The sequence below is a fragment of the Parambassis ranga genome, chromosome 12, assembly GCF_900634625.1.
Source record: "Parambassis ranga chromosome 12, fParRan2.1, whole genome shotgun sequence".
Taxonomy (NCBI): Eukaryota; Metazoa; Chordata; class Actinopteri; family Ambassidae; genus Parambassis; species Parambassis ranga.
The window spans coordinates 2,818,088-2,844,777 of record NC_041032.1 but is presented as its reverse complement, the minus strand read 5'-3'; the positions used below and the strand labels follow the sequence as shown (position 1 = coordinate 2,844,777).

Sequence of the window (26,690 nt, the reverse complement as noted above, 5' to 3'; positions counted from 1 at the left end):
TCATACAATACCTGTGTAAGCAAGTTGTATTTTTATGTCAAGTTGATGATGTTTTATTAGTACTCTCTAAAGCTGCAGTGGGTTGACATTCATTTCAGCAGCTTTGAAAGATTTAAAATTATATAGTACATTTTATTATTTAAAATGAAGTTAAAAGTTGGGCTCTGTATTTTTTGGCAAATAGAAACAGGAGTAAATAGCACATTTGTTAGGAGACTTTTTTCTGCAGAGGATTAATACACAGCAGGTTTACTGGTGAGTATGGCAGCAGGATGATGAATATGGGAATGGTGCAAAATAAACTACACAGGCTGCATTTGTGGTGCTGTGCAAGCGTGCCTCATCTGTTTTTATTTTGATCTTTTTATAGGGTTTGTTGACAACAAGAAAAATGTAGGATAATGGGTGTCTAATGCTCTGATTCAAGCACAGTAAGCCACTTATTTTGAAAGTACAAAATTACAAATACACGTAATAATTGTCCACCTAACCATGCTCTACAGTCAGCCTTAGCACCCGCAGAAAGTCAGTGACACTGGAGACCCATAGTCACCCAACCCTAAGTTTTCACTAGCATATTCCTCTGAACACATACTGAATGTATTTTACTGCTCAGGATGACAAACATGGAGCTACACAACCTCCCACAGTGCAAAAGAACAACATGTATAGCACAGCACTATATCATTCCACACTGTTTACATGGTACATTATAGTAAATGCATGTACCTTGTGTAGTGTAGCTGCAGCTGTGGAGGAAACAGTGGTATGTGGCCAACGCTACATGGCTCAGTGTCTCCAGAGAAGTGGAATGTGATGAGGTCATTTGAATAGTATATCACTTCTACGAAGAGAATCCCCAGAGAAAGCACATAAATGGGCACCAGTACATGAAGGTGGGTATCACTGTGTAAGACTGAACATGTTACTTTACCATGAATCATGATACATCCATTTCCTGTGCTGTAGTTTGTGACTGATCTCTCCCTAAGGATAATTACAGCCTCTACAGTTTAGCTTTTCTCCAGTGATTTCCTGCCCCATGAAATTAGGCCTCACTGAGTCCATTTATCATCCCATTACCACAGTCCTGTTTCTCTATATATAGATCCAAGTCTGATAGAAGTGGAGAACTAAAGCCAACGGTGCCAACGAAAACACCACTAGTAATCACACAATCTATACTGATTGTGTGATTGTGTCTGTAATTAAAATTATTAGGACTCAACTGGCAATATAGCAATCAGGTTGTCGTCTGTATCAGTTTAATGTCTTTTAAAGGCTGACTTTGACCAACCAGATTATTTCTCAGGCCTAAAAATATGCATACAGGTAATAAACTACTGACGTTCACACACAAGTCTGGTAAGAAATCTGAAACTGTTCTGAAAACCTGTACTTGGATACTGCTACCATGTCGCCAATTACACTAAATACAGCTAAAGCTGTAATTAGTTCATGAGTGTTTTGACAAAAATGTAGCAAATTCAAATTGTGTAAAGATGATCCAATAGAGAAAAATCTTAAGTTCAATCTTACACAGGCAACATTAATGTGCCTTTTTTCAATACCAGTCGCTGACAGATAGAACTATGGAAAAACTGACGGCAACCATAGGTTTCTTAAGAGCAAGTCATGGTCCTGTTGGCAGCATCTTAGTCCACTTACACATCACAGGCAAAGGGATGAAGTACAAGTGGAGCTGAGGTGGGCGGTCACAGAAGCACGCAGTTGCCGATAGATGCCAGTCCATCAAATAGACCGTTTGGCAAGTGAAAGGTTTAACAAAATTTAGTTTCAATAAAATGAAAGGACCAAGCATAGAAATCAGGCCAATGCAAACTGCCAGAAACCGCCATCCCCCACATAGCTTCCAGGGGATGGCTACTTTCAAATGTCCAATTTTTTTAAAATGTGCAAAAACGTACAGTACTGGTCCCTAAATTCCCTTCTTGTGACAAATATGTGGCGGGACTTTTATTCAAGTCACTACTTGGAATTATATTAACAGATACGATTTTGCATAATTAAGGGCATGATGACTGGGAAAGACTTAATTTTATAATGAAGATTCACATAATCTCACATACAGTTTCATCCATATATACATTTGTAGTAGAGTAGTGTGGACCAAAGTGCACATCAGCAGGAGGAAGATTTTTGATCTGATATTATGCCTGTACAGAATAAGACTGTGCTATGAAAACATTTTATGATCTATACGCTTGTTTACCCCCTTTAACATGACACGACTGTTATGAATGACACAGAAGGATAGTAAATATTATGGGAGGAACAGTCCTCAGAGTTTACAAGATAATCCCTGTGGAGGCAAAACATTACTCGTATTCATATGAAGGTTTTAAAAGCATATCTGGGGAGATGTTATGAACATCTCGTGAGCTTTTCTTGTTGCTTTATGGTTATAGATGAAATTTCCCAGGTGTTTAAATTATACACTGCTTCATTATAACAAGGGCTCTTATTCAGCTGTTTTCTTTCCATGAAATATTTTTCATGAGCAGTCATTAAAATTCAGGTTAACCTATACAACAAATTCTCCAGAGATGTGCATGCTAGTAGCATAAAATAAGACCAGGACTTTTGTTTGACTTTTGTGGGGGAAATGAGGGAATAAGCGCTAACACTTAGCCTGATGTTTATTTGACAAGGCTGTCACTCCAAAAGGAACCCCTGGACTGACCTATAAACACGCTTCACCTGCACTTTAAACAATGTCTAAGCCTTAACACTTCATTTTTATGCAAGAACAAGGCTTCCTTTTATTCTCTTCATTGCATCAATAAAACAGCAGGGTGATGTTTATTTTGAAAAGGACAAGTAGGAACACATCTTTGAAGTGACTTTGACCTGTGGCTCCCCGTTCGAGTTTAGATTAAATAAAGTGGCGCTTGTATCAAAGTGGACTCTGAGGCTATCGGCAGTGCGTCATTATGTTGGTGGGAAAACGCGAAACGGGAAGTGAGAAGTGATGAGGGTCACAGCGGGGTCGTGACATGAGCAGCGGGCCCAGTTGAGTGAGAGGACCCTGGGGGCTTCTGCTCATGCATGAACCTCCTCTACCAAACAAAATATTTCATCTGAGCGCCTCTGTTCCAAAACACATACATATATCCAACATGTGGACATATAAATAACTCACATCAGTCAACACATTGGAAACCTTTAATGGTAGCCTGTGAAAAGTGTTCTCACCTTTAAAGCCTTCTGAAAACAGAGAAAAATAATTAATTTATAGGAAACACTGCAACACACTACATGTTAGAAAAAGCTATCACTAAATGAGAAAGTCTGCCATTAACTGACCAGGGCACCTTCAAGGCAAACATTGGATATTTTTCCATGGCTAATACTATTAATCCATCGAGATTTCAATATGGATTTTTAACTGACCACCATCGCAGACACATCAGAAATGATGTCAGTGAACATATAAAAGGGACAGTATGAATGTAGTGTCCAAAACTGCTAAAATACTCAGTTTAGTAAGTAATCAGTGTAGAAAAAGCTATGAGATTCTCTGCGATTAGGTAGAAAAATCATATTGGTAATCTGCTATATTAGATATCAGCAAAACTCCAATATCAAGCAAACTGAACGTGTTTTTTTTCCACAATGGCACTATTAAAGTATATCTGATAAAACTGATCCGCTTAATCCCACTAACAGCCCACTAACATGCTAAATATGGTGACAGTATAAACACTATTACAGACAGCAGTTAATCAAAAAATAATGTACTAATTAACAAACACAGAAAATCTTACATTGGAAACTTTGAACCTTACAATACCACACCATTTTTCTCCTGGCCCAAAGGCGTCTTATGCTTCTTTCAATTTTTACATTTAACAGACAGATTTTGGGTTATAAAAAAAAACAATGTAGTGGATTTCCCAAAAAACATCTCATATTATTACAAGAACCACATCATCCAGTGGAAAGAGGCCAAACCTGTCATGTCTGACAAAAAAGGAGTTACAATCAATTCTATCCAGCATAAGGATATGTCAACTTAACTTGTCATTTCCTTCACATTTTTCAAAATGCTGTTTGTTTGGTTTTTTAAGGCAAGAGAAAAATATAAAGTGAATGGCCTATTTTTACTAAACTGAAAATTTGGTCAAAATCCAACCTTGTTAAACAGATTACATTGAAGGTTGGTGACAATACATTGTGATCCACTATGATCCAGAAGAAGAATAGTGTAAAAGAGAAAAAGACTGGGTGCTACTCTACCTCTTCATTTTCCTCCCACGTGGTGTGACTATGATCACCATGTAAGCCACTGCAGGCTGTACAAGTATCGTATCTGTGTAGATTAGTCGCGTGTGTGGGGGGGTTGGTTAAGGTTGCTGATGTGCAAGAACCATTCTGGAAGTCACACTAGGATACAGGTGGGAAAGACAGGCAAACAACCTTAACTTGATATCAACAGTTGTAAAGAAGTAGGTCTTAAAACTGTTCAACATCTCTACACCAGCAAGTACCGGATTAGTTACCGGACACAAGTACTGTGTACAGTAGGACAGGAGGCAACAGAGGACTTTTCAACAGCAATGATAAAGAATATCAGGGTGGATTCTCTTTAGGTGCTCTTCCATTGTCTGTACTGAGTATTTGTGTGTGAAGACTGGACAGTATGATCTGTAGGTCATCAGTCCATCTCCCTGCTGGCGACCACCTCCTGTTTACTTATTGTCAATTTAAACTGATCCTGCTCCTCTTAGCATGACTCCACGTCAACTACACACCCTTCCCTTTTGTCTTGATGTGACCGAACCTGCACTGATGTTCTCTTCCCCTGTAAATGTAAATATTCCTGCCTCATCGTATTTCCCCGTCAGTATCCATGTCGCCTCCTCCTGCCGAGAACTAACTCAAAACATGTTTGCGTGTGAACCGGGCATACCGGGCCGAACCGTTATTTGTTCATTAAACAGAGCGATCGTTTTGGCTGGGAAGAAGATCCCGGAGGGTCCTGCACAAGATCAGGTGTCTGCCGAACCGCCAGTGCAGCACAGACTCCCCGGGTTGCTGGGAGGGGAGAATTCCTGAGAGGAAAATAATGTGTCTGTGTCAATGCCAGTCAAGTGTGTCAGCTGATGAGAATGCATGTTTTCAGTTAGGCCCAGACATAATAAACAATGATTAAAGGCCTATAAACAGTTTGACTGTGGTGGTTGAAGAGGAATGAGAAAAATACTAAATATAAGTTACACAGGGGAAAGGCAACATTTTTTAAGACTATATATTAAATGAATCTACTACAGTATGATACTGACACTGCAAGAACATCATAGTTAAATATTATATCTACTGAGGATATGATACTGTAGCCGATCTGCCATTATTCAAGGACATAACTTTGAATGACCCTCCCTGCTGGTATGCAAGAAAAAATACGTCCTTAACATTAACAGCCACAAAAAAAAAATCTGATTCTTAAATCAAAAACATTTTTAAAAAAGCAGTTTTATTACTTTTTACTGGATATATATACTATATTACACATTGGCTTTTATTAAACAAAAGAATAAAAGAAAAGTGAACAGCATGAGGGCCTTTCACACAGAACACATTTGTCATGTCACACTATGAAAAGCACAGCAGTCAATGAAGGTAATGACATTCAACAAATATAATTGATGTCATATTAACATTTGCATCCATAAACCTCTGCTGGTGTTAAATTTAGCTCAGCTTTAACCTCTCTGTGCCCATCTGTAAACTTGATGAATATGTCTACAATTAACAGACAGAGAACCTAAAAGCTGCTGTGTTGAGATCGTTCACTGTACATGCAAACAATAGACTGTATTGTTTGGGATGTGGTGCTTACTTTTGTTATGAACATTGAACCAAATGCTATGGGTGAGGGACCATACTGTGAAAAATAATTATGATAACTATATTTTGAATGCGGTTACTTGCACAAATAAATAATATCCAATCCACTTTTATTTCAGAAAATAAGGCTATGATAATAAAGGATAATTGTAGTTTATTTAACCTTGGCATTTACCCATTAATGTATTATTGTGGCTAAGGGTCATGCCTTGCAATGACATTGTTTAGACTCAGGGGAATTCATCTATTTCCTGCAGCATTTAAAACATTACATTAGCTATAGATCCACAGAACTATAGCTAGAGTGATTTTCCTAAACATGTGAAGGTGATTCCTGGTAGTAATCTTCAATGTAAGTCTTGTTCCACTATGAACTGTTGTTCATCACAGCCGCATGTCTACATGCAAATGTGTGTAAAACAGAGTTATATTGTGGATTGACTGTGAGCAAGCCAAGCCTCATTCCAATTAGAGAGAGACATATCTGCTTCAGATGGCTTTAAATCACTATACCATCACTATACTGTTCTAGCTTCTGTGGACTGCAGTCGTCTCTCTTCTGTCTTTGCTGTAACATCAAACTATCAACTGACATGCATATAAACCAATTTTTAAATTTCTTATTAAGGTACCAGTGATTTAGTTACTCCCTTTATGTACATCAGGAAAAAAAATCAAAGCAGCTGATTATGCAACAACTCCCATAATGCAATTCAACAGATCAGCAAAGACTCATTTTCATGATCTGAGATAATAAACCTGCTGCATGTAACAGTTCTACATGACTTAATTGGAGAAAAATGTCTACTGAGCCTGTGGATGAGAGTTAATGTGCATCCAGTATAAATGACTCTCAGTGAACAGTAGCCTATCATACCTGCCTTTTAAAATAATACATAATGAGTTTGAAATTACATCAGGTGTAGATGTTGATGATCATGACGACTGTGGCAGTAATGGCCTAGTAATCACTACCAAAGGAGCAATGATGGAGGCAGTGGAACTCAAAATGAAATTGTATGTGCAAGATGGACTTGATGCATCATTTCTCCTCACTGAACTGATTATGCTAGACTTACAGGGGAAGTGATTTTTCTGCTACATTTGCAAGATGCTTGACATGCAAACCTCACCAACACAAGTGCGATCTCAAAACACTATGTGGTAATGCTTGTACACAGCTGAGGTAATTTACAGTAAAGTATGCCCAGAATGAACTATGAATGGTAAATAACATGGCTTTAAAAGGCACTGGTGGATTTAATATGGTGGTGTTTTGAAGTTCAGTATGTCCAGCAGTGCATTCTGTTAAATAAATACACATGATAAATATAACATTTACTCTATTGTACTTTTGTAAGTTAAGCAAAAATATTTAGATTCATTGCAGTTGCATTAAAAAAACAATGTGGATAAATTAGCAAGCAATATAGTTATGCCCCCCGGAGCCTTCACATACTACAGTAGCTTGCTAACACTTTTCTCTAGCTAATAGATGTTTGATTAATTTTGATTATACAAGGCAGGTGCTTAATAATCATCTATTCATCTAGTTGGTTACACAAGTCATTTTAACCAAGGACAAGCAGCATCAGTAAAATATAACAAAACTAACTAAATTACACAAACCAACCAGTACAAAGCTTTTGCCTGAACAAGAAAAGTTGTGCCACTATGAGGCTATGTAAAGAATGTAAGGAAGTCAGCATTGCGACAAGCTATTTGTTTTATTTCCAGGCCAGAGGCTACTGTGGATGTTGCAGGATAGCTGGATTACTTAATTTCCCCACGGATTAATAAAGTAATTCTTAATCTTAATAACCAGCTAACCATCTAAGCCAGGTGTAGATGTTAAGCCCATAAACAGTACAGAAAAGGTATACAAGTGTAACAGACATGTTCCTGTGCCAATCAAGCACAGTATTCCTCTCCATTGTTATAATTAATTGTGTGGTTGTGGTTATATTGCATCGGCCATCGCTATTTTTGATCGTTTCCTGGTTGCTGTTACACATGTGCAACTGTCAGAAATAGTAAAAAGATAGTTTGCTCATTAGCTATGTCCATCAGCACCTCCAGTAAAACAATGGTTAGTTTAACTCAACAGCATGAAAAATCTGTACAATGATGTAACCAACCAATAATGGACTATTAAATTCATTAGCAAGACATTTTCACTTGTATCAACTACATTCATTATTAGTAGGGATGTCCCGATCAGGTTTTTTTGCCTTTGAGTCCAAGTCCGAGTCATTTGATTTTGAGTATCTGCCAATACCGAGTCCCGATCCGATACTTTCAAGATTCTCTATAAAGGCGGTAAATAGGATTTCAGACACACAGCAGCTCATCGAGACCTCGCACCAAAAGCAACTGTCATACCTAGGCCTGTCATGATAACAGATTTTGCTGGGTGATTAATTGCCAAGAGAAATTATTGCGATAATCAATAATATTGTCGTTTGGAGACTATATTCAACTAATATAATGATAATGACATACAATGCAAGTACACCCTTTAAAGATCAATAAACTTTAATTTCTAAAGAACATTTAACACTGGAAAGGCCCCAATCATCAACATTATTATTATTATCATTGTTGTTATTAATGATATTAATATTAATGTTGATATTGTTATTATGAGTAGTGGTAGGCCTATTACCATGGCTTATCTGAGCATAGACAATGGAGTTAAGTCAAACCAACTAGCACATCATGAGCAACAGAGCCAAACAACACGCACTCTCTGGGAGTGGGCTCACCTGTACGCACATGTGCTTGTGTGCGCACGCGTTTGCGTTTGCATGTGTGTATGCGCATCAGGCCGCTGCAGACAGCTGCAGTGAATTTTACAAACGCCACCATGTAGACAGAAACACATAGAAACTGACAGCAGAGATGGCACCAGAGGACTGGGCAAGAGAACTAGACCGGGTGGCGCTGCAGCGAGTGCCGCCAGTAAGAAGGCAGAACTTCACTCGTACAACACGGACTCTCTCTGAGAGCAGGTTCTATACATGAGCATGTTTAGTGTCGCGGTGAATTGTGGCACAGTGTTGAACCGGTGTTGTGCAGCTTCACAGCTCTCTGTGTTGCTGTAACGTCCAAGCCCTGCAGCGCTGTGACGCACCGTGGCGACGCAGACAGCGAGCTGACCGTGGTCTGCTCAGAACATCCCGTAAACGTTACACAATGAGTTAAAAAATAAGAACTACCTGTTGATTTGACACTTTTGTCATCCAGTCTCTTTGGCAGCGAGAGGGAGAGAGAGAGAAAGAGAGGAAAACAAACCAGCATGCAAATGTAATTTATCGCGGCCGAAAAACTTATCAAGCCCATTTAATTTATCGTGCAATTAATTGATTTATTGTTTGACAGGCCTAGTCATACCCCTACACTACAGGACACAGAGCCACCCTGCACAGAAGGCGTTAACTTTGAAAGCCCTAATCCGAGTCCTGATCGGGAGGCAACATCCGATTCCGATCGAGTCTGAAATCACGTAATCGGGCCCGATTTCTGATCACGTGATCGGATCGGGACATCCCTAATTATTAGGGTGTAAAATCGCCATAAATAAAGAGTTTTTTGGGAAAATATCTGCTGTAAGAAACAGAAGAATATGAATATGAAGAGTCTATTCACAACAAATTAAATGACAGAACCAGAGCAGTAGATACTGTTACATCTAACACACAACAACAACAAAATATATATCAGCAAAGCTAAGTGACAGAACACGGGCTGATGGAGTTGACATGTATTTCAGTCTCTCTACAAATTTGTGTCTGTCCTGGATGTCTAATCCTCATTAGCAGAATGATAAACAGCTTCCACAAATCCATTTACAGACCTGGACTAAACGACCACATGTGGAGTGGTTTACAGCTCACACAGCTTGGCGAGAAAAGCCTGCTGAACAAAGCCCCTAACTGTAGCTGGAGGTTTACAGTATGTTTATGTGTTTAGTCTGTCTTACAGTGTGTCAGAGTGTATGTGACTCTCTGCTGAGATGAGGAAATGTTATCTCCACCAAAAGTGCTTCGCATACCAGGCCAGTCTCTACTCAGCAACTTTCTACAAATGTTGCTGCTGTCTCAATGAAAAAATAAACCTCCTTTCTTATTAATATTGCAGAAATTTTTGCTATTTTCTAAGCTGTGTGGATTTGACCCTTGTGGTGTTGACTTCGCTTGTTCTAGTTTTAATCATTGCGGCTTTCTGCAACTACATCTTCAGAGGCCCCAGTGCACACAGTAATGCATGTAAATGAAGGTAGGATGTAAACTAATCAACCAGACACACCAGAGGTTAGAACAGTTCACTAGAAAGTCACTAGGCTTTTTCAAAAGAATGCAAAACAAAGTGACTGACAGAACCTATCATCAGTCAACTATATGCAATCAGATCAACAAACCATGAGAGTTAGTCTAACCACAGTGAAGACAAAAACACAACAAGCTGCTGAGGATTTTTCAAAGCTAACAAGCAGCTTTGAGTGTGTCAGTAGGTGATTTTGATGTCTTTGTAAGAATATATGACAAACTATAGCAATTTGTGTTTACAAATGAACAATAAAACTACTTGTGTTCATTGCCAAAACTGCTGGTACTTCCTCACAGGACCAGTACTAGTCCAGTACTTTAACATAGGCACATTGCTTGAAGTCTGACAAGTTGGATTCCCAGATTCCCGGATATCCCACTGGCATTTCAGCAATATTATGATACCATATTATCCATTTAATCTTCGAATGGTGGTTGAACACTCAGAGTCAGCTGAGTTGGCTCAACATCTTTCGGATGCCCTGTGGACAACTCTCTGGAGGATTGTTCCAGGCATGTCCTACCAGTAGGGGACCTTGGGGGAGACCCAGGATGCTGTGGAGAGAAAATGTCTCTTGGCTGGCCTGGGAACGCCTCGGGAATCCCCCGAAAGGTCTGGTGAGAGTCTGGGTGTTTCTGCTTAGACTGCTGCCTCCTCAACCCGGCCCCAGATGGATATTATCTATTATACTGCCTATGCTGTACTATTCTATTGCCAACATATTACTATGGTCACATTAGCATCGCTTAATCTTTGGTAGCTAGTTTGACTATCCAGCATTTTTGGCATTTTTTGGCGTTTAGCCTAAATAAATCTCTGTGCGCGTGTGAAAATGGCTTTTGTCAGAAAGTGTACAGTCTTGATTTCATATTCAAATGTGGCCAAATGCCAAAACCTTATCATTGTTAAAATATTTATTGTTCAAATAAATATGAAGTAGTTTTACCAAGGTGCAACAACAATTTTCAAGTTTACAAGTGAGGCAGACATGCAGAATAACCTCCAGCCTCGTATCCTTTCTCAAGGTTCTGGAAGTGCCAGTGCCATGGGGCCCAGCGCTCCTAGTCCTGATTGATTATTTAATAAGGAATGAACAGCAGCGCCCGGTACTTTGGGTAATTGTCATATTTGTCACCCTAAGAAACGAGCCAAAGAGGCGAGCGTGAGCCGCTTCTGCGATCTAATTGGACAGAGTTATCAGGCGCTGAACAGCGGCAGCCAAGCGATGAGCAGCGGTGATCCATATCCTGCTCACAACAAGAATGAAGAGTCGTTAAGAGAGATGGAGAAACATTAGGGACATCGCATGCATGTATCAATTCACACACATCCTCATAAACACACACCCAGTGTATCATATTGGCTTTAGTGCCAATATCTTTGCTAAGATTTATTGGAAAGACCTGCTTACAAATCAGTGCACAGGCTTTATGTTTCTGATATTTACACCACAAGCTACACATCATTGTAATAAATGCCACGACAGCCTCCTTTACTGCCGTGACTGATATGAAACTATTACAAAATCCTAAATGTGCAAAAGTACTTGGGAGTACAAGTTTTACAATGTTATTTTTATCTAACTTAGCCAATATGTCAACCTCTTCTTGTTTTGACATTTTCTGGTAAACTTATGATTAAAATAAATAGTATAATATAACCACATGGCTACAATAGTTACATGAATACTACAATTATATGGAACTACTAAAGGCACAACAAGGTATCTGTTACGGCCGCAGGCCTTTGGTTATTTTCAGGGTTTAGTTTAGTTTGCACCCCTCGTTTGTTTTGTATGTACCCTTCCCCCTTATCGCCCCGGCGCCCGCTGACTGGCTGGACCACACGTGTCGTCAGGACCTATGTGACCAATCAGCGGGAAGACCGGGAGGATTTAAAGAAGACGCCGTCGGTCCTTCGAGGCGGCTACGTTGTTTGTATGTGGCTCGCCTGAGTGCCTCTTGTGTGTGTGTGTGCCGGATTAGTTTGTGCGGCTAGCGCTACGCTGAGGCTTCGTTTTGTGTTTAGTTATGCCTCTTGTTTTTGTTTAGCTAGTGCTAGCCGAGGCACTCATTTAGTTTCAGTTATACCATGCACTCGTCTGGGAATCGTCTGTTTTGTTGATTGTTTTGTTTTACTTTTACATTAAACACCTTGCTAAACCATCACCATCTGGTTCTTGTTTGAATCCCCCTCCCATAGCAGAGCTGGGACGTAACACATCTAACTCAGCTAAGAATGAAACTTTTGGTGTTATTATTGTTCATTTGACTATGGGTACTGTACCATAGTTTATCTCATCCGTATCCGCATTTCACATTTAATCGCCTACTTGTTTGCTGCGTTACCAATCTCTGTCTATGCTGAATTAGAGTGTGGGATGTTCTATTATCAACAACGTTGAGTGAACTCCAGATATTGCCGACTAGGGCTGAACGATTTTAAGAATAAATTGAATTGCGATTTTTTTTCTGGCAAATATTGCGATTTCGATTTCATCCACGATTTTTTTCAAATCATGTCAAACATGTTTCTGTGTAAATGACTTCAGGTAGCTACTCTGTCACTTCTCAAAAACTATCAGTAGATCTAAAAGTAAACTCCGATAACGTGCACTCAGTATTAGTTTTAATAAACATGAAAATTTAAATAACAATTACAGAACAAAATAAAGTTTTATTTCAAATAGGTTAAAAAGAAGACTAATGTAATTATGTAAAGTATTATTCAACAGTCATTTAAACAGACTGAAGTGTGCCTCCTAAGGTTAAACAATAAATACAGTATGGAGACTTAAGTAACTCTTAAAGTTCAATGTGATTTAGAACAAATGATCAAACTTTAATGGGAATCATATCTAAGGACAAACGGAGCTGCTGCTGTCGCCTCTGTCCACCGTTTACTAGAGTCCTCATATGGAGCCTCTTCATCAAATGCCTGCGTTATTGTTTTGGTGACGTCATTAGCTGCTGCCTCTGTCTGCATCTGATGTACACACACACACACGTGACACACACCCATGCGACACACACACACACGCGCGACACACACACACACACAGGTGTAGAAGAGCTGCTGACGGCACAACAGCAGCGAACCTGAATATAAGGAGCTGGTAATGTTCAGAGAGGTGGGCGCGTACGTGCTCTTAGCATTTACACGCGGCCCTTCCACTGCGACTCACGTCGCGCGCGCACACAGACACAGACACAGGCTTAGAAGACACGCTGCGGCTGCCGGCAGAAACAGCACCGAACATAAAGGTGGAGTTCGTTTTAGGGACCAGTTCCTCCGTTTTCTTTTCGTTTTCAGCCATAGCATTTGACAAAACAAAACCTGATTCAGTTAGGAGCAGTGCAAAAAATCGCGGCTTTGACGATCTCAAAATCGCGTCATCTGAGATCGCGATTTTCGGTCTAAAACGATAGATCGTTCAGCCCTATTGCCGACCATCTTGTCTGTGAAAACATCCTGCTGATTCGGGTTTTCCTTCAATAGTCTAAAGGCATCAGGCATTGCGCATGGAGAGGAGGAGCGGGCGGATCAGCTGTCAGTATGTGTGCGAATGAGAAAGAGAGGGAGAGAGAGAGAGTTCAGCCAAGTGTGTGAACGAAAAAATAGCTGTATTTTAAAATCGCATTGGGAACCAATTTGTGGCGACGGATGTTGATTATATAATATATGGTCTGTGTATGGGAAACACTGGCCTGTTTCTTGTGTCATCAAGAATGTGAGCTACTGAACTAAAGAGCACTCTACACTGTATCGTGGTGTCACACCACAGCAGTTCTATGGCTATTCAACACATTTTTTTGCCTCAAGTAATTATAAGGATCTTGCCTAATGCTAACTCAGAATCTTTGTTTTTCAAACCTAACCCAAAATAAGGACTGAAAATGAAAGAAATTGTTAAATTGAGTTAGGCATGCTGACATACAGTGAAAGGATGTGAAGAAAAAATAGCAGAGCCTCCTCAACAACATCTAGGGAAGAAGGAGGCTACCTTGTTTGACACCTTGAGATGAAAGAGTTGAACTAATGTGCATGTGTCCTGTGTAATAATTTATGACCCCCTGCAGCTGTGCAAATACCAGTTTCATGCAACATTCCTCACTGCAAATGACGGCCTGACTTTCAGTATTATAATGACGGATCAGAGCTGGATAATTCATCTGCGGGCCTTAAAATATGCAATTACTCTACAGTTGCTCCAGATCCATCCATCATGACACTCAGCAAAAGGCAGCACTTTTGTCAGCACAGCAGTTAAGGGATAAAAAGTTATGGACCCCGTGTGCTTTGTTATTGTTGCTGCTCTCTGATCAAGACAAAGCTCTGGAACACACAACACAGAGAGAGGATGCCATCACAAGTTGCACAATCCATTTCCATGGATCCATGCTCACTTTGACCTCTGACTTTCAACAATGAAGAACGAATCAACAACTTCCAAATTACAATCAATCTATTGTGAAGGAAAGAACAATCAGCCTCAAAAGAAACCTAACGTCCGGGTCTTTTAATGTCTCATTATCCTGTCAACACAAGCTCTAGGCTTGGACTATTTGTTAAGAAACTACCAAGATTTGATTTCACTTTTTATTGCTATCTGTCATGGTTCCAACAAGGGGGTTCACATGCCTGATGTCTTATTGTTGGAACAGCAATTCAGGGCATCAGCATGATTTTAAAAACATTCATCTGTAATGACCATCGCTGTAATAATCAACATGTGCGCAATCTGAGAGGAGACATTGTTGGAAACAGCTGATTTCATCATATGATCTGGCGCCATTGGGGGGTGGGCCACCACCCTAATATAATAGTAGGGGAAACACTGATATTATAACATTACATGAAGATATTAGAGACATTTTTAGTCACTGAACATAAAACGAAAACAACAAGTTTTAGTTATGGTAATCATTAAAACAGTATTCCATCTTCCAATGTTTATATATTTCCCTCCAGCTGCATGGTAATAAACATATTACTACTGCCAGAAGGTGGCAGTAATACACGTAAAGGTGGAGCTGAAAGAGGTATAACAAAAAAGGTAAAGAAGAAAATGAAAAAGTTAACAAAAAGGGTAAATAAGAAGGTGAAGAAGAAGCAGAGAGTAAATAAAAAGAAGGTAGTAGTAGTTTTAGACCATTAACTGCAGAGGTGCAATGTGTTTTTTTTAAATAAAAAATAACATAACATGATGCTAAAAAGGCAGGCAGCATCTTGTTAAATAGTTTTTCAAGAGTTGAACGAATTATCTAACAATATTGTAGCTTGAATTGCACATACCTAAACTTTAAATGAAGCACAACACTGGCATATTTTAGTTACAACAAATACTGGCAGACAAAACTTTTCAAAAAAGCAGCAGGTTGTTTTTTAATAGCAGCTACAGCCTCCAGGGTGAATGCACTTGAAGCCTACATATTGCGTGGTTGAAATAAACTAGTTCTAAAGGTTGCTGAAACTCTTTTCATCCATCAGTATGTTTTTTGCATGACCTCTGTGGTGTCTCGGCAGTGCTGTAGACCAAAAATCAGCTCATCAGCAAACACATCAGAGTTTATTTACTCCTGCTAACCCACTCAGTGGCATCTCTGTACACCAGATGAAGCACGCTCCTTTGATATCCATTACCGTGTTATTTTCCAGTAATATCTCTGCCGACATTATGGCTGTAATTATGACTGTCATTCAAGCTGGGCTTTTAACATAATTGAGTCATAAGAAATTAGCATAAAGGCTAATTTGTTTGATTATGCGTGAATTTGGGGAATTATGGGGCTAAATGATGACGGCGGTGTGGCAGGTTAAAAATGAGCTGTGGGGAAATTGTTTAAGGAGCTCAGAGAAGAAGTGCAGTGATGCAGCCGCTCTTCATAATGTGTCCGTCATGCCTGCGGATCACCACTGCCGTGCCAAAACCTCGTAAATCCAGTCTTTGACTTTCATGGTTTAATATCAGCAGAAGGATGGCACGCTCCTGTCTGAATCCCACTGCTGGTCTGATAAAAGGTCATCTACTGACATTCTGAAGACAAACACTATGTGATGGTGAATCTCAAGGGCTTTATCCTGAAAGTTGACAGATATCACCTCTGCATTGGTGGAAAATAAGGTTTAAATCCCTGAATGGTTTACATGCTGTGGCCAAAGTATGACTCTGTACTGTCCTGTGAAGAAGTGAATGCAAAAAGCATGAGGACAATAGGGGGAAATCCACAATTTCTTGCCAATAGTAGATATAAACATCATACTAATTTGTACATTGTCCATAGGGTGTGAGTCCAAACAAACTTTGCCATGTTGGCAGCGCCGAAATCCACCTAAACTCCAATTACAGGAAAAGAGGTGGAGCGCAAATGGAGCTGGCAAGGCAGCTGCAGAAGCAGGAGGCTCGTACTATGAGTTAGCACCAACCAAAACTGTCTTTTGCACCGGGCTGCAAACATCTTCATTCTAGCTTTAAAGTTGGACAATTTTAAAATAGAAATCTGTGGATTTATTCCTAGAGGATGCTGGCTGAAGTGCAAAATTTTTATTTATTTAATTAATTACTTATGCATGGGCTTTATTTCTAAGGCCCGGAAGTTGCTGCTTGGAATAGCCAATAGGGTCCTTTGTTACAACTGAACAGAACCATGTTGCCGTTTCCCCCTTTTTACCCAAACTTACTCCTTAAGGAAGCTAATTATGTCCTTCATACGAAATAAATCTGTATAATCAGTAGCTCTTATACACTCTAATACACTACTGTGTATTAGTTCTATAGTGAAGATTTCTGAATTGTTCCACCAAATGTAATATTATGATGCCAAATGCATCTTCCATTACAAAATCAATTCAGCAAGGCCAATGTAGACCTCTTAACGCTTAGCTAGTTCCATAAGATAAATGCTGTGAATAGTTTCGTTCTCATTTTTTCTTACAAAGAAAAATCGCAACAATATCAGTTCGAAGAAAGAAAACATAGACTGATCCCCATTATTTAATCAAATACAGAAAAATAACATTTAAAAACACTTGAGAGCGTACTATGAACCATTATCAGACTAGATATAAATGTGAAGATGCTTTCCAGCATGACACTTACGTATATTCAGGGACAGAAGCGGGCATTTGTCAGCTTTGTACCCATATATAATGGATTAGGAATAACTTTTGCACTTCCCCTTACAACACGGGTTCAGCGGTGTTTTTCTCTCTCTTAAGAACACCAATCACCATGACCAACACCATGACTGATCTGCAGCTATGCTCCCTGTTACACAACATACATACTGTGATGCACTGTGTTCTGACCCCTTTCTATCAGAAGCAGCACCAACAGGACAGCCTTCACTCAACATGTGCATCAATGGGCAGTGACTTGGTCACTGGTTTACTATTTTCCCTTCTACACACCACTGACTACTGCAGACCAGGAACACTCCACAAGAGCTGCCATTTTGGAAATCCTGCCGATGAGCTATCATAATTTTGGTCCTTGCAAAGTTGCTTATTTTTCCTTCATCTTTGAGAATAAAATGCGTCACTTGCTGCCCAATATATCTCAGCCACTGATGGTTTCCATGGTAACCAGATAATCAGGCTTATTTACTTTCCCTGTTAGTGGTACATCTAAGAGTCATACTGCTGTCCAAAACGTTACTTGTAAAACTAAGAAAACACTAGATTTCAATGATACCAATGCTTCAAAGAAATGTGTAGGAAGCATCTGCACTGCTGTCAAACTACTGTTGTCAGTCTTTCCACCATAATTGCTGATGTTTGCATACAGTATATCTCACATTTTACACTGAAGCTACCTTTGCATTCAGGTTTGTACACATAGAATCTTACATATTCTCTTAGGCTGTAAATAAGCTGACCTATTTTATATTTTTTTACTATGTGCGGACTGTTAGTTTCCCTTATTTATTTTATTTTAGACAATGTATTTCTATATAAATATATCTCTAAATGTATTAAAATTGTTCAAAACGAAACATTTGCTATGCTGTTAAAAAAACTAAATATTGTGCATTTCTCAGTGCAATTTAGAAAACATTAATTCAACCAATTGCAAAAAAAATAAATAAATAAATATTTGGCAATTTTGGGGAAAAATGTGTTATACTGCAAAAAGCCATTCTGTCTTCTTGTAGCTGTTATTGTGATGTTTTCACTGAGTACAGTACTTCATATTGCAGTAAAATAAATAAATAAATACATAAATACATGAAAAAGGCACTAAAAGCTGGAGTCACTCGGAAACACTGCACAGCAAAATCGTTCAGTCTACACTCAAAAAAGTGCTGGGTTATTTTTGTAAACACATTGCTGGGTTGATTATGCTGGGTCACCATTCTGGGTTGTTTGGGGTACTGTGAACCAATGGTTGGGTTGCTCATGCTGGATCAAAGGCATTTTCACCACCCAGCCATCTGGTTGGGTTATTTTGACCCAGCCACAGTGTCATTTATTTTCCCGCCCATGGAAGTTTCCAGTTTTTTCGGCTGGCAGGGGAAACAACTGCTGGACTTTCTGGTAGGTTAATATTCTTCATTTGTCGGTTAAGGTCACCATATTGTGTTTATTTTAATGTTAATTGTCACTTATCGTCGCAATATTGAATTATAATGCTTGTGGTGTACATATTTCTTATTCTGTGCCGTGATACTTGTTGGTTGGCGTATGCCAGAGCAAATATGCTAGCTAAGACAAGCCGTCAGTATAAAGTTAGCCAATACATTGTGTGTCTTTATCTGAATTCACAGTCCTAACCTTTGTGTCCGTTTATATTGTAAGTCTCTTTAGTACCGAGTTCGATTAAAAACAAACATGAGAATCCTTCTTTTAGCATTTAAAGTGACCATTAGGGACGCAGCACACTGCAGACTTGTCCGTTTGACTCGGGCCTAATTTTAGCTTTGTCGTGCGTCAGTCGACATGGGCTTACTGGAGGCGGTTAAAGTGGCACGAGCGGCAATCGGATGATCGGTTGAATTTCTGACATGTTTGATATTTTTGTCGCCCTTCGTAAGAGTAAAGCACTGTTTAAGTAGATATACGGCCCGAAGTCTCTTTTCCTTTATTGCGCATGCGTTGGCCGAATACGCGATGTCTCTGAGCCTCCATGAAGTTGCTACAGACGATAACACACATGGCGGCGCCCATACGTTGTTGGACAGAGCACAGCCATGGAGAGAGATATATTTATACTCTATCGCTGTAGGACAGAGGTGATGCAGCAGCATGCAACACAAATTCTGACTGACTTTTTCTTTGAAACAGCAACAGTACCGGGTTAGACATGTTTCATTTCGGGTTCAGTGTGATCACCTGAAGTCGCAGCCGACAATCGCACCATACAGCCGTACAGTGTGAGCACAGCAATCGTGACTGCAGTCAAGTGAGCCGTCATTTTCCAAAAGCCGCACCGAAGATTTAAGGTGCGCGACTACGTCCGTGAGTTTTGACTTGACATCGCATCGATTTATTCATACTGTGTGAGTTGGTATTAAACACAAACATCCTGTAGCGGGTGCTATTTGCCTCAGGTCGGGAAAAAGGGGAGGGTAAGTCGACCCGCATATATAGGGCTCCTTGTACGGGGGAACAAAGGTGTTGGGGTTTGGTTCCGCCCGGTGGAGTAAGGCAGGTGCACACCTTGCTCCACACTGGCGTGCAGGGAGGCCATACAGGTATGCGGGTTGGCTGTAGCCTACCTTTTTGTTTTAAAGTATTTGACGGGTGGTTGATTGACTTTGTTTGTTTAATGCGTTAATGGTATGTAAATAAAATAATCAATCAAATAAACACTAACAACAAATTTTATTTAACGTTATCGTTAAATAGATTTTATTTGCGGGTCTCTGTGTCTTTAGAGGAGAATGAATCGCTGCCGTATGCATTTAAGTTAAAAGTGACTGCAAACAGACCGGCTTCTCTTAACAATAACAAATCAATAGGTTTCACTGCTGTGCGTTTGTACCGAATCACATGACGCATGACGACAACAGTGACGCGTCGAAAATATGGCAGCGCCCTATAGCCGAAGTACCAATTTTCATCTATTAGATTAGATTAAATTTTTTATGTTTACATATTTTTGGCATATGTTTCTTGGCAAATTATATATACAAAGTTAGACTGTTTCATTGCCTAAACATTTTATCTTTAATATTATTTTTATTATATAAATATTATAAATAATTATAAATAATATTGTATTATTATTATCCCCGAATTTCCCCTTGAGGATGAATAAAGTAATTTTGATTCTGATTCTAATTATTCTAGATCAGACTTGATGGATGAATTTGTCAAAACAAAATTAAATGAATGGCAGCTGGACACCCTGTTGGATACATTCAAAGGTAAGCTAATATTTAATATTTAGTTAACATTGCTAAAACGTCTATCAAGATGCAAGCACATGTTATGAGGGTTTTCATTGTAAATAGCCTTTCCTGAAGAGCTACACCAATACTACAGTAAACTAACTAACTTTTTAGATTTAAACAGAAGGTGTTTTTTTAATTTTTTCTTCAGCTGATGTGCTTGGTTTTATGACCAACTAAGCCGAAGTTGACTTCATTTATCTGTGGCATATTTTGTGTGTGGACTCAAAACTACAACTGTCTGTTTTTGTCTGTTTAATTTTCAGAGCAGGAAGTGGATGAGGAGAGTTTCCTTTTGCTGGATGATGCTGCCATGCAGCATCTTATTCCAAAAATTGGTCAACGTCTCAAATTTCAAAAACATCACAAGGAGCTTGTGAGTAAAGTGCTTTTGTTTTTGTAAGTTTGGTAAAGATTAAAGGTAAGTTCTCTAATGTCATTCACATGCTTTCGCTGCAGACAGGCAATCCCTGGTCATGCAAAAGGACTGTTTGTTCATTTAAGGGCAGTTCATGGTGTTAATACCGCTTCGTCCTTTTTTCAATGCTGCGAAGATGGCTGCAGACGGACATTCAGATATATTCGGTCATTCAGACGACATCTTCTTCAACATTCTGTCCAAGAAAGTGCCCAAAGTACTGGACAGCATTTAATTGGTACCACAACAATGTCTGTACAGTGTTTCTCAGGTCCCATTGATAGAGAGTTAGCAAATGCAGACACATCTGAGGCTCCTACACAACAGGGCAGAAACGAAGATGATTTCTGGGACGAGTTGCAGCCAGAGACTGTAACACAGCGGGTAGCTCTGTTTTTAGCAGCTCTTAAGGCCAAGGCAGCACAGACATATAGTACAGTCAATTTTGTTGTTGCACAGACATCCTGCTTGATTTCAGACATTGTGGGTTCACTTCAGAGAAAGTCTTTGTCTCTCTTTGCGAAATTCGGCCATCGGGATGACCCAGAGGTGCAAGAACTTGCCCGTGATTTTGATAAGGCAGTGTGCCCCTTTAAAGGTTTGGATTCAGACTTCAAACAAATGCAGTATTTTGCAAAGTCAGGATACTTTATCCAGCCTGTAGAGCAGGCTCTGCCTGGAGTCTCATATGTGCAGAGAAGGGACTCTGCTACTGGGACACTTAGACAGGTTGCTGTTCAGGATGTGTTTTTTCGTGTCCCACTGAAAACTCTGCTAACTCAACTGCTTGAGATCCCTGGCATTTTGGAGGCCATCTTCACCTGGCAGAAAAGAGAAAATGGAGTACTCATAGACTTCTATGATGGGAAGTATTGCAAGCAGCATTGTCTCTTTTCCAGCAATGTGTCTGTTCCACTTCTTTTGTACAACGATGACTGTGAAATAGTTAACCCACTAGGCTCAAAGGTTGTGGTACACAAGTTGGGGTTCCTTTACTTCACTATCAAGAGTCTGCCTCCAGAGTTTCTATCAAAACTCTCATCACACTTTCTCATAGCAGTTTACAGAACAGATGATGCAAAAACCTATGGGATTGATAGTGTTCTACAGTCAATTGTAGAGGAGCTGAAAGATCTTGAGATCACTGGCATCTCCCTCAACACACCTCTTTTCAAGGGTGAAATGAGGTTTTCTGTTGCACAGGTGTGTGGGGACAATCTTGGCCTAAATGCCATTCTAGGTTTTACTGAGAGCTTCTCAAGTAATTTCTTCTGTCGCATGTGCAAGGCACACAAGAACATCACAAGGACACAGACAAAAGAGGATCTTGCCATGATAAGAAATGAAACAAACCATGCTGAAGATGTTTGTCATGGTAATGTGTCTGAGACTGGTGTTAAAAGAGACAGCATCCTAAACAGTCTGTCCTACTTTCATGTCACAGACAACAAAGTTGCAGACATAATGCATGACTTGTTGGAAGGGGTGGGGCCATATGAGTTGAAGCTGGTAATCTCTTCACTGATTGAGGACAAACACTTGACCCTTGAAAAACTCAACTTCCGGATCACAAGTTTTGATTATGGCTTTCCTGATCTGAAGAATAAGCCATCCTTGATTGGGAAGAATGAACTTAAAAATCCCGAAGGAGCAATGCATCAGTCTGCAGCGCAAACATGGTGTCTCCTCAGATGGTTGCCATGTATGATTGGGGACCTCATTCCTGAAGAAAACAAGCACTGGGAGCTCTTGCTTCTCCTTCTGGAATGTATGGAGTTGATTTTCTCTTCTTCCATTACACCAGAGGCTGTAGTTTACTTGGCTGCACTGATTGATGAGCATCACTCTCTGTTCCTTGAGCTGTACCCCAGATTGCATCTTCGCCCGAAGCACCACCTCATGGTGCACTATCCAAATGCAATCCTACACTTGGGACCACTTGTTCAGTTCTGGTCGATGCGATTTGAAGCCAAACATGGTTTCTTTAAACGCATCAGCCATGTCACCTGTAACTTTAAGAATATTTGTAAGACTATGGCATTTCGGCATCAGATGATGCTATGCTACTCACTCCTCTCTGGTTCTGTGTTTAAAAATGAAACAGAGGTTGGTCCAGGCCAGAGTGTTTTGCTTGCCGTAATGGATGGCTTTTGTGATGTACAAAATGGTCTTGAGGATATTCCACCCTTTACAGAGATCTTTGTGCCAGCTTGGGTAAAAGTAAATGGTACACACTACAAACCTGGAACCACAGTATTTCTGTCTTACACTGCTGATGGCGAGCCCCAGTTTGGTAGAGTGAAAAGCCTTCTCATGTTGGGTGACAGAGTGAAGCTTGTCATCCAAAAATGGGATACAGTAGGATTTGAGAAGCATTTCTTTGCCTACGGTGTAACAGCAACCACTGATGTGTTTGCTGTTGATCAAGGTTCCCTCCTTGACTATCACACTCTCCATGCAGTGAAGTCCTTCAGGGATAATGATGACTGTTTATATGTTTCACTTAGATACAGAATCTTTTAAGACGCTGTTCATTTCATCTGACATTCACAATGTTATGATCAGGTGTTGAATTATATGTATTGTGTTAAATGTTTGTTTTAAGTGCATGATGAGTTTTTGAATCCCTCCTTACTATAGCTCCAAGCTGCCTGTTCGACAAAGGATCAATGTTTATCAGAAAAGAATGTTGAAACGGTGGCATCGACAACTCTGCTTACTGTGGTGCTTCATCCAGAATTTGTATGTTTGAATTTTCTAAGCACCTAGATAACAGTGCAATGCGTAAAAATCTTTAAGTAATTTGTTTATATCCAATATAGGCGATTCGCCAAATGTTGGGAGGTAGCCTTGAAGGGAGATCTATATTAAGCACTTTGGATGAGAAGCAATCAATTACATCCAAAGAGAGGAAGCTTCTTGTGAGACTTCTGGTATCCCACCTTATTGAAAAACATGGCGAAATGTAAGCAAGTTTTGCAAGGAGAAAAAATAAAATTTTAATGCAGTTGATTTATATAATGGCATCGTAACCTTTCTACCCATTTTTAAATGCTATCCTCTACAGGCCACCCTCAGACACTAAGATAGCACTTGCCATGGCGTTGATTTATGAATTTCCATGTCTTAAGGATGACACAGGCAGCAGCTATGTAAGTTCACCCAGATATTTAGTAATCAGTATATTTTATCCCACCAATAAAGTAAATGCATAAATTAAAAATGTGCGTTTTTGAACTGTTTACAAATGTGTTTAGTTGTACATCCTTACGCAAGGAAAAGGCTGTAATTGTTTCAGTTAAGAGTTGAGTGAGTTATGTAGATGTCACAAACTGTCAAATTATTTTGTTCTTAAAAAAAAATTGCGTGCCATGGAAGGACAGCAAGGAAGTGAAATGAGTAATAGTCAATTTGGCAATGTGGCAACTGTGTTCCATTAATGTGGTTTTTAACACAAACACATTTTTTGTTAATTGCTTCATTACCTATTATTGGGTTTACACTTAAAGCTGAATTGGATCTTATGTCACAGGGAGCATGGTACACACCTGGCCGAAAACACAGACCTGCTACAGGTTTTTTGGAGGAGCGCTTGAGAAATGTCAGAAAGCGTATGAGGAGCCTGATTCGCCCGCGCCAACAGGAACCACAAGAGGACCATGCTGTCCTTACACCAGGTAAGGTATCATATTTTCATTATTTGTTCATTTACATGATTTTTTTCCAGTATTTTTCTGTTGCAGGGTAGTTGTTTGAGGGACTATAGATACTGCTGAGGTTGTATGATACATTTAGCAGCCGTTCTTTAGCAATGGGATGGTAATTTTATACTCATGTTTTTGTTCTCTTGCCAATCAACATCTAATTGTGACAACCACTTTCACAAACAAGTTCACACTCTTTACTGCCTTTACTATTGTTCAACAGATTCACTTTCATCTCCCCAAAATATTCGAGAGATGGTTGCCTGGCTGAAAGCTAACAAATATCCAGTCTCTGAAGTGGAGGCCAAGATGAAGGAAACCTCCATACACAGAAGCAAATGGATTAGATGTAACGGCTCCAAAACCATCAGTGAAATCCTGAGGGAGTTTCCCAGGCTGACAGACAATCCTGGCATGGTAATTTAAAAAAGTTTGTTTTATTATGTACTTATTGAACTCTCAGTGCTATCGTAATTAATTTGTTCTTTTTTTTATTTATCAGATATCGCAAGACTTTCAGCAACTTCATCCTGAGGCAGCAGGACAAATGTTTGAGAAGTGGCCTGCAATTGCAGACAAAATCTTAAAATATGCCCAACGAGAGGGAAAAATAAATGTTGTGCCAGATGATGTCACACCTGGTAAGATATTTGTATTATCCATGTATCCATCTTGTGAAACCTGTTCTTATTATAATTAATTATTATCCATATTCCATCCACAATATATTTTCCATAATTGATCATAATGGAAATCACAAACAGCACTAGTAAACGGGGCACTATGTATTGTGTATTTGATAAAGGTGAGAGAGCTTTAAAGGCCTTACCAAACCTGCTTCCCCCATCACTCTTCAAAAGAGGTGGAAAAATTGTGAGACCCACGACAGCGGAGTCTCAAAGGGCATTTGTTAACATGCAGCCTGTAAGTTTATCTTTCACATATTTCTTTTAATAAATGTGAGGATTTTTACTTCTTAAAATGCTTGACAGTAAGTATCAGAAACTACACATCTAATGATAAATATAAACTAAGTTGAACACTGATGATAACTAGAAAGGCTTTCACAACATTTATCCTATATATGATATCAATAACTCAATGTTGATATGAATATAAATTTCTGTTTTATTATGACACTAACCTTCTGATATGTTATTTAACAGGTTGGAACCAATATAGTGGAGTACCTGACAAATGTGGATAACACCTTTCCACACGTTCTGTCGCTGGGACATGAGAGAGTGTCTCAAACATTTCTGGTTGTGGAAGGCCATGCCATTGAGACTGACTCGCTGCTTGAAGCTGTGGACCTGTGCTTTAAGTCTTTTTATGTTTTTGACACGAATTACCCAAAGGAGTGCCAACCCACATGGGAGTTTTTGCAGCACTGCATTTATGAAATAAATGGACAAGAATCTTCAGCTGTCAAATTTTTGAGGACAGCCATTGCCCATACCTAGAGTGTGGATTATCTCTGAAGACTGTTTGGTTTGTTTGGTTTCCACTGACATTTACCTGTGTTTTGTTACATAGAAATGTGTTGTCAGAATCTGAATTTTGACTAATAAACAGTTCCAAAGTAAATTAATCTACTGTATCAAGTTAGGATGAGTACCCACTAGGTTGGAGCAAACAAATTGGTAATAGGTAACATTGATTTAGAAATATGGTTAATTTGACTGACTAGGTTGGGTCAAAAATAACCCACTCTATAGGTAACATTTACCCAGCAATATATTAAGTTGACCCATAAGGTTGGGTCAAAAAACAACCCACTCTATAGGTAAAATTTACCCAGCAATATATTAAGTTGACCCATAAGGTTGGGTCAAAAAACAACCCACTCTATAGGTAAAATTTACCCAGCAATATATTAAGTTGACCCATAAGGTTGGGTCAAAAAACAACCCAGATTATATGTAACATTGATCCAGCAATATGGTTAATTTGACTCACTAGATTGGGTCAAAAAAT

At 39.4% G+C, this 26,690-nt stretch overlaps 1 protein-coding gene across 3 annotated transcripts; it reads left to right on the top strand.

The window, feature by feature from the left end:
- The first annotated feature begins 18,568 nt into the window (after nucleotides 1-18,568).
- Nucleotides 18,569-26,300, top strand: LOC114443787 (uncharacterized). 3 transcript variants are annotated; one of them, XM_028418110.1, is made up of 11 exons: nucleotides 18,569-18,735; nucleotides 20,491-20,567; nucleotides 20,858-20,967; nucleotides 23,650-23,751; nucleotides 23,832-23,974; nucleotides 24,077-24,161; nucleotides 24,542-24,686; nucleotides 24,937-25,130; nucleotides 25,216-25,354; nucleotides 25,519-25,637; nucleotides 25,880-26,300. In XM_028418110.1, the coding sequence occupies exons 2-11, from the start codon at nucleotides 20,501-20,503 to the stop codon at nucleotides 26,174-26,176; spliced, it is 1,401 nt and encodes a 466-aa protein (XP_028273911.1). In that variant the 5' UTR covers nucleotides 18,569-18,735; nucleotides 20,491-20,500; the 3' UTR covers nucleotides 26,177-26,300. The 3 variants fall into 3 exon arrangements, with proteins under 3 accessions (XP_028273911.1, XP_028273910.1, XP_028273912.1); XM_028418109.1 differs by lacking the exon at nucleotides 18,569-18,735 and adding an exon at nucleotides 19,522-19,892; XM_028418111.1 differs by lacking the exons at nucleotides 18,569-18,735; nucleotides 25,519-25,637 and adding an exon at nucleotides 19,523-19,892 and having other exon boundaries at nucleotides 25,880-26,060.
- The last annotated feature ends 390 nt before the right edge of the window (nucleotides 26,301-26,690 follow it).

Bases quoted from the DNA above. Each gene is read 5' to 3' on its own strand.
- LOC114443787 (XM_028418110.1), top strand. From the start codon at position 20,501: ATGGATGAATTTGTCAAAACAAAATTAAATGAATGGCAGCTGGACACC. The intron at 23,752-23,831 runs GTATGTTTGAAT...TATCCAATATAG, and splicing joins TGGTGCTTCATCCAGAATTT to GCGATTCGCCAAATGTTGGG. The intron at 25,638-25,879 runs GTAAGTTTATCT...GTTATTTAACAG, and splicing joins CATTTGTTAACATGCAGCCT to GTTGGAACCAATATAGTGGA.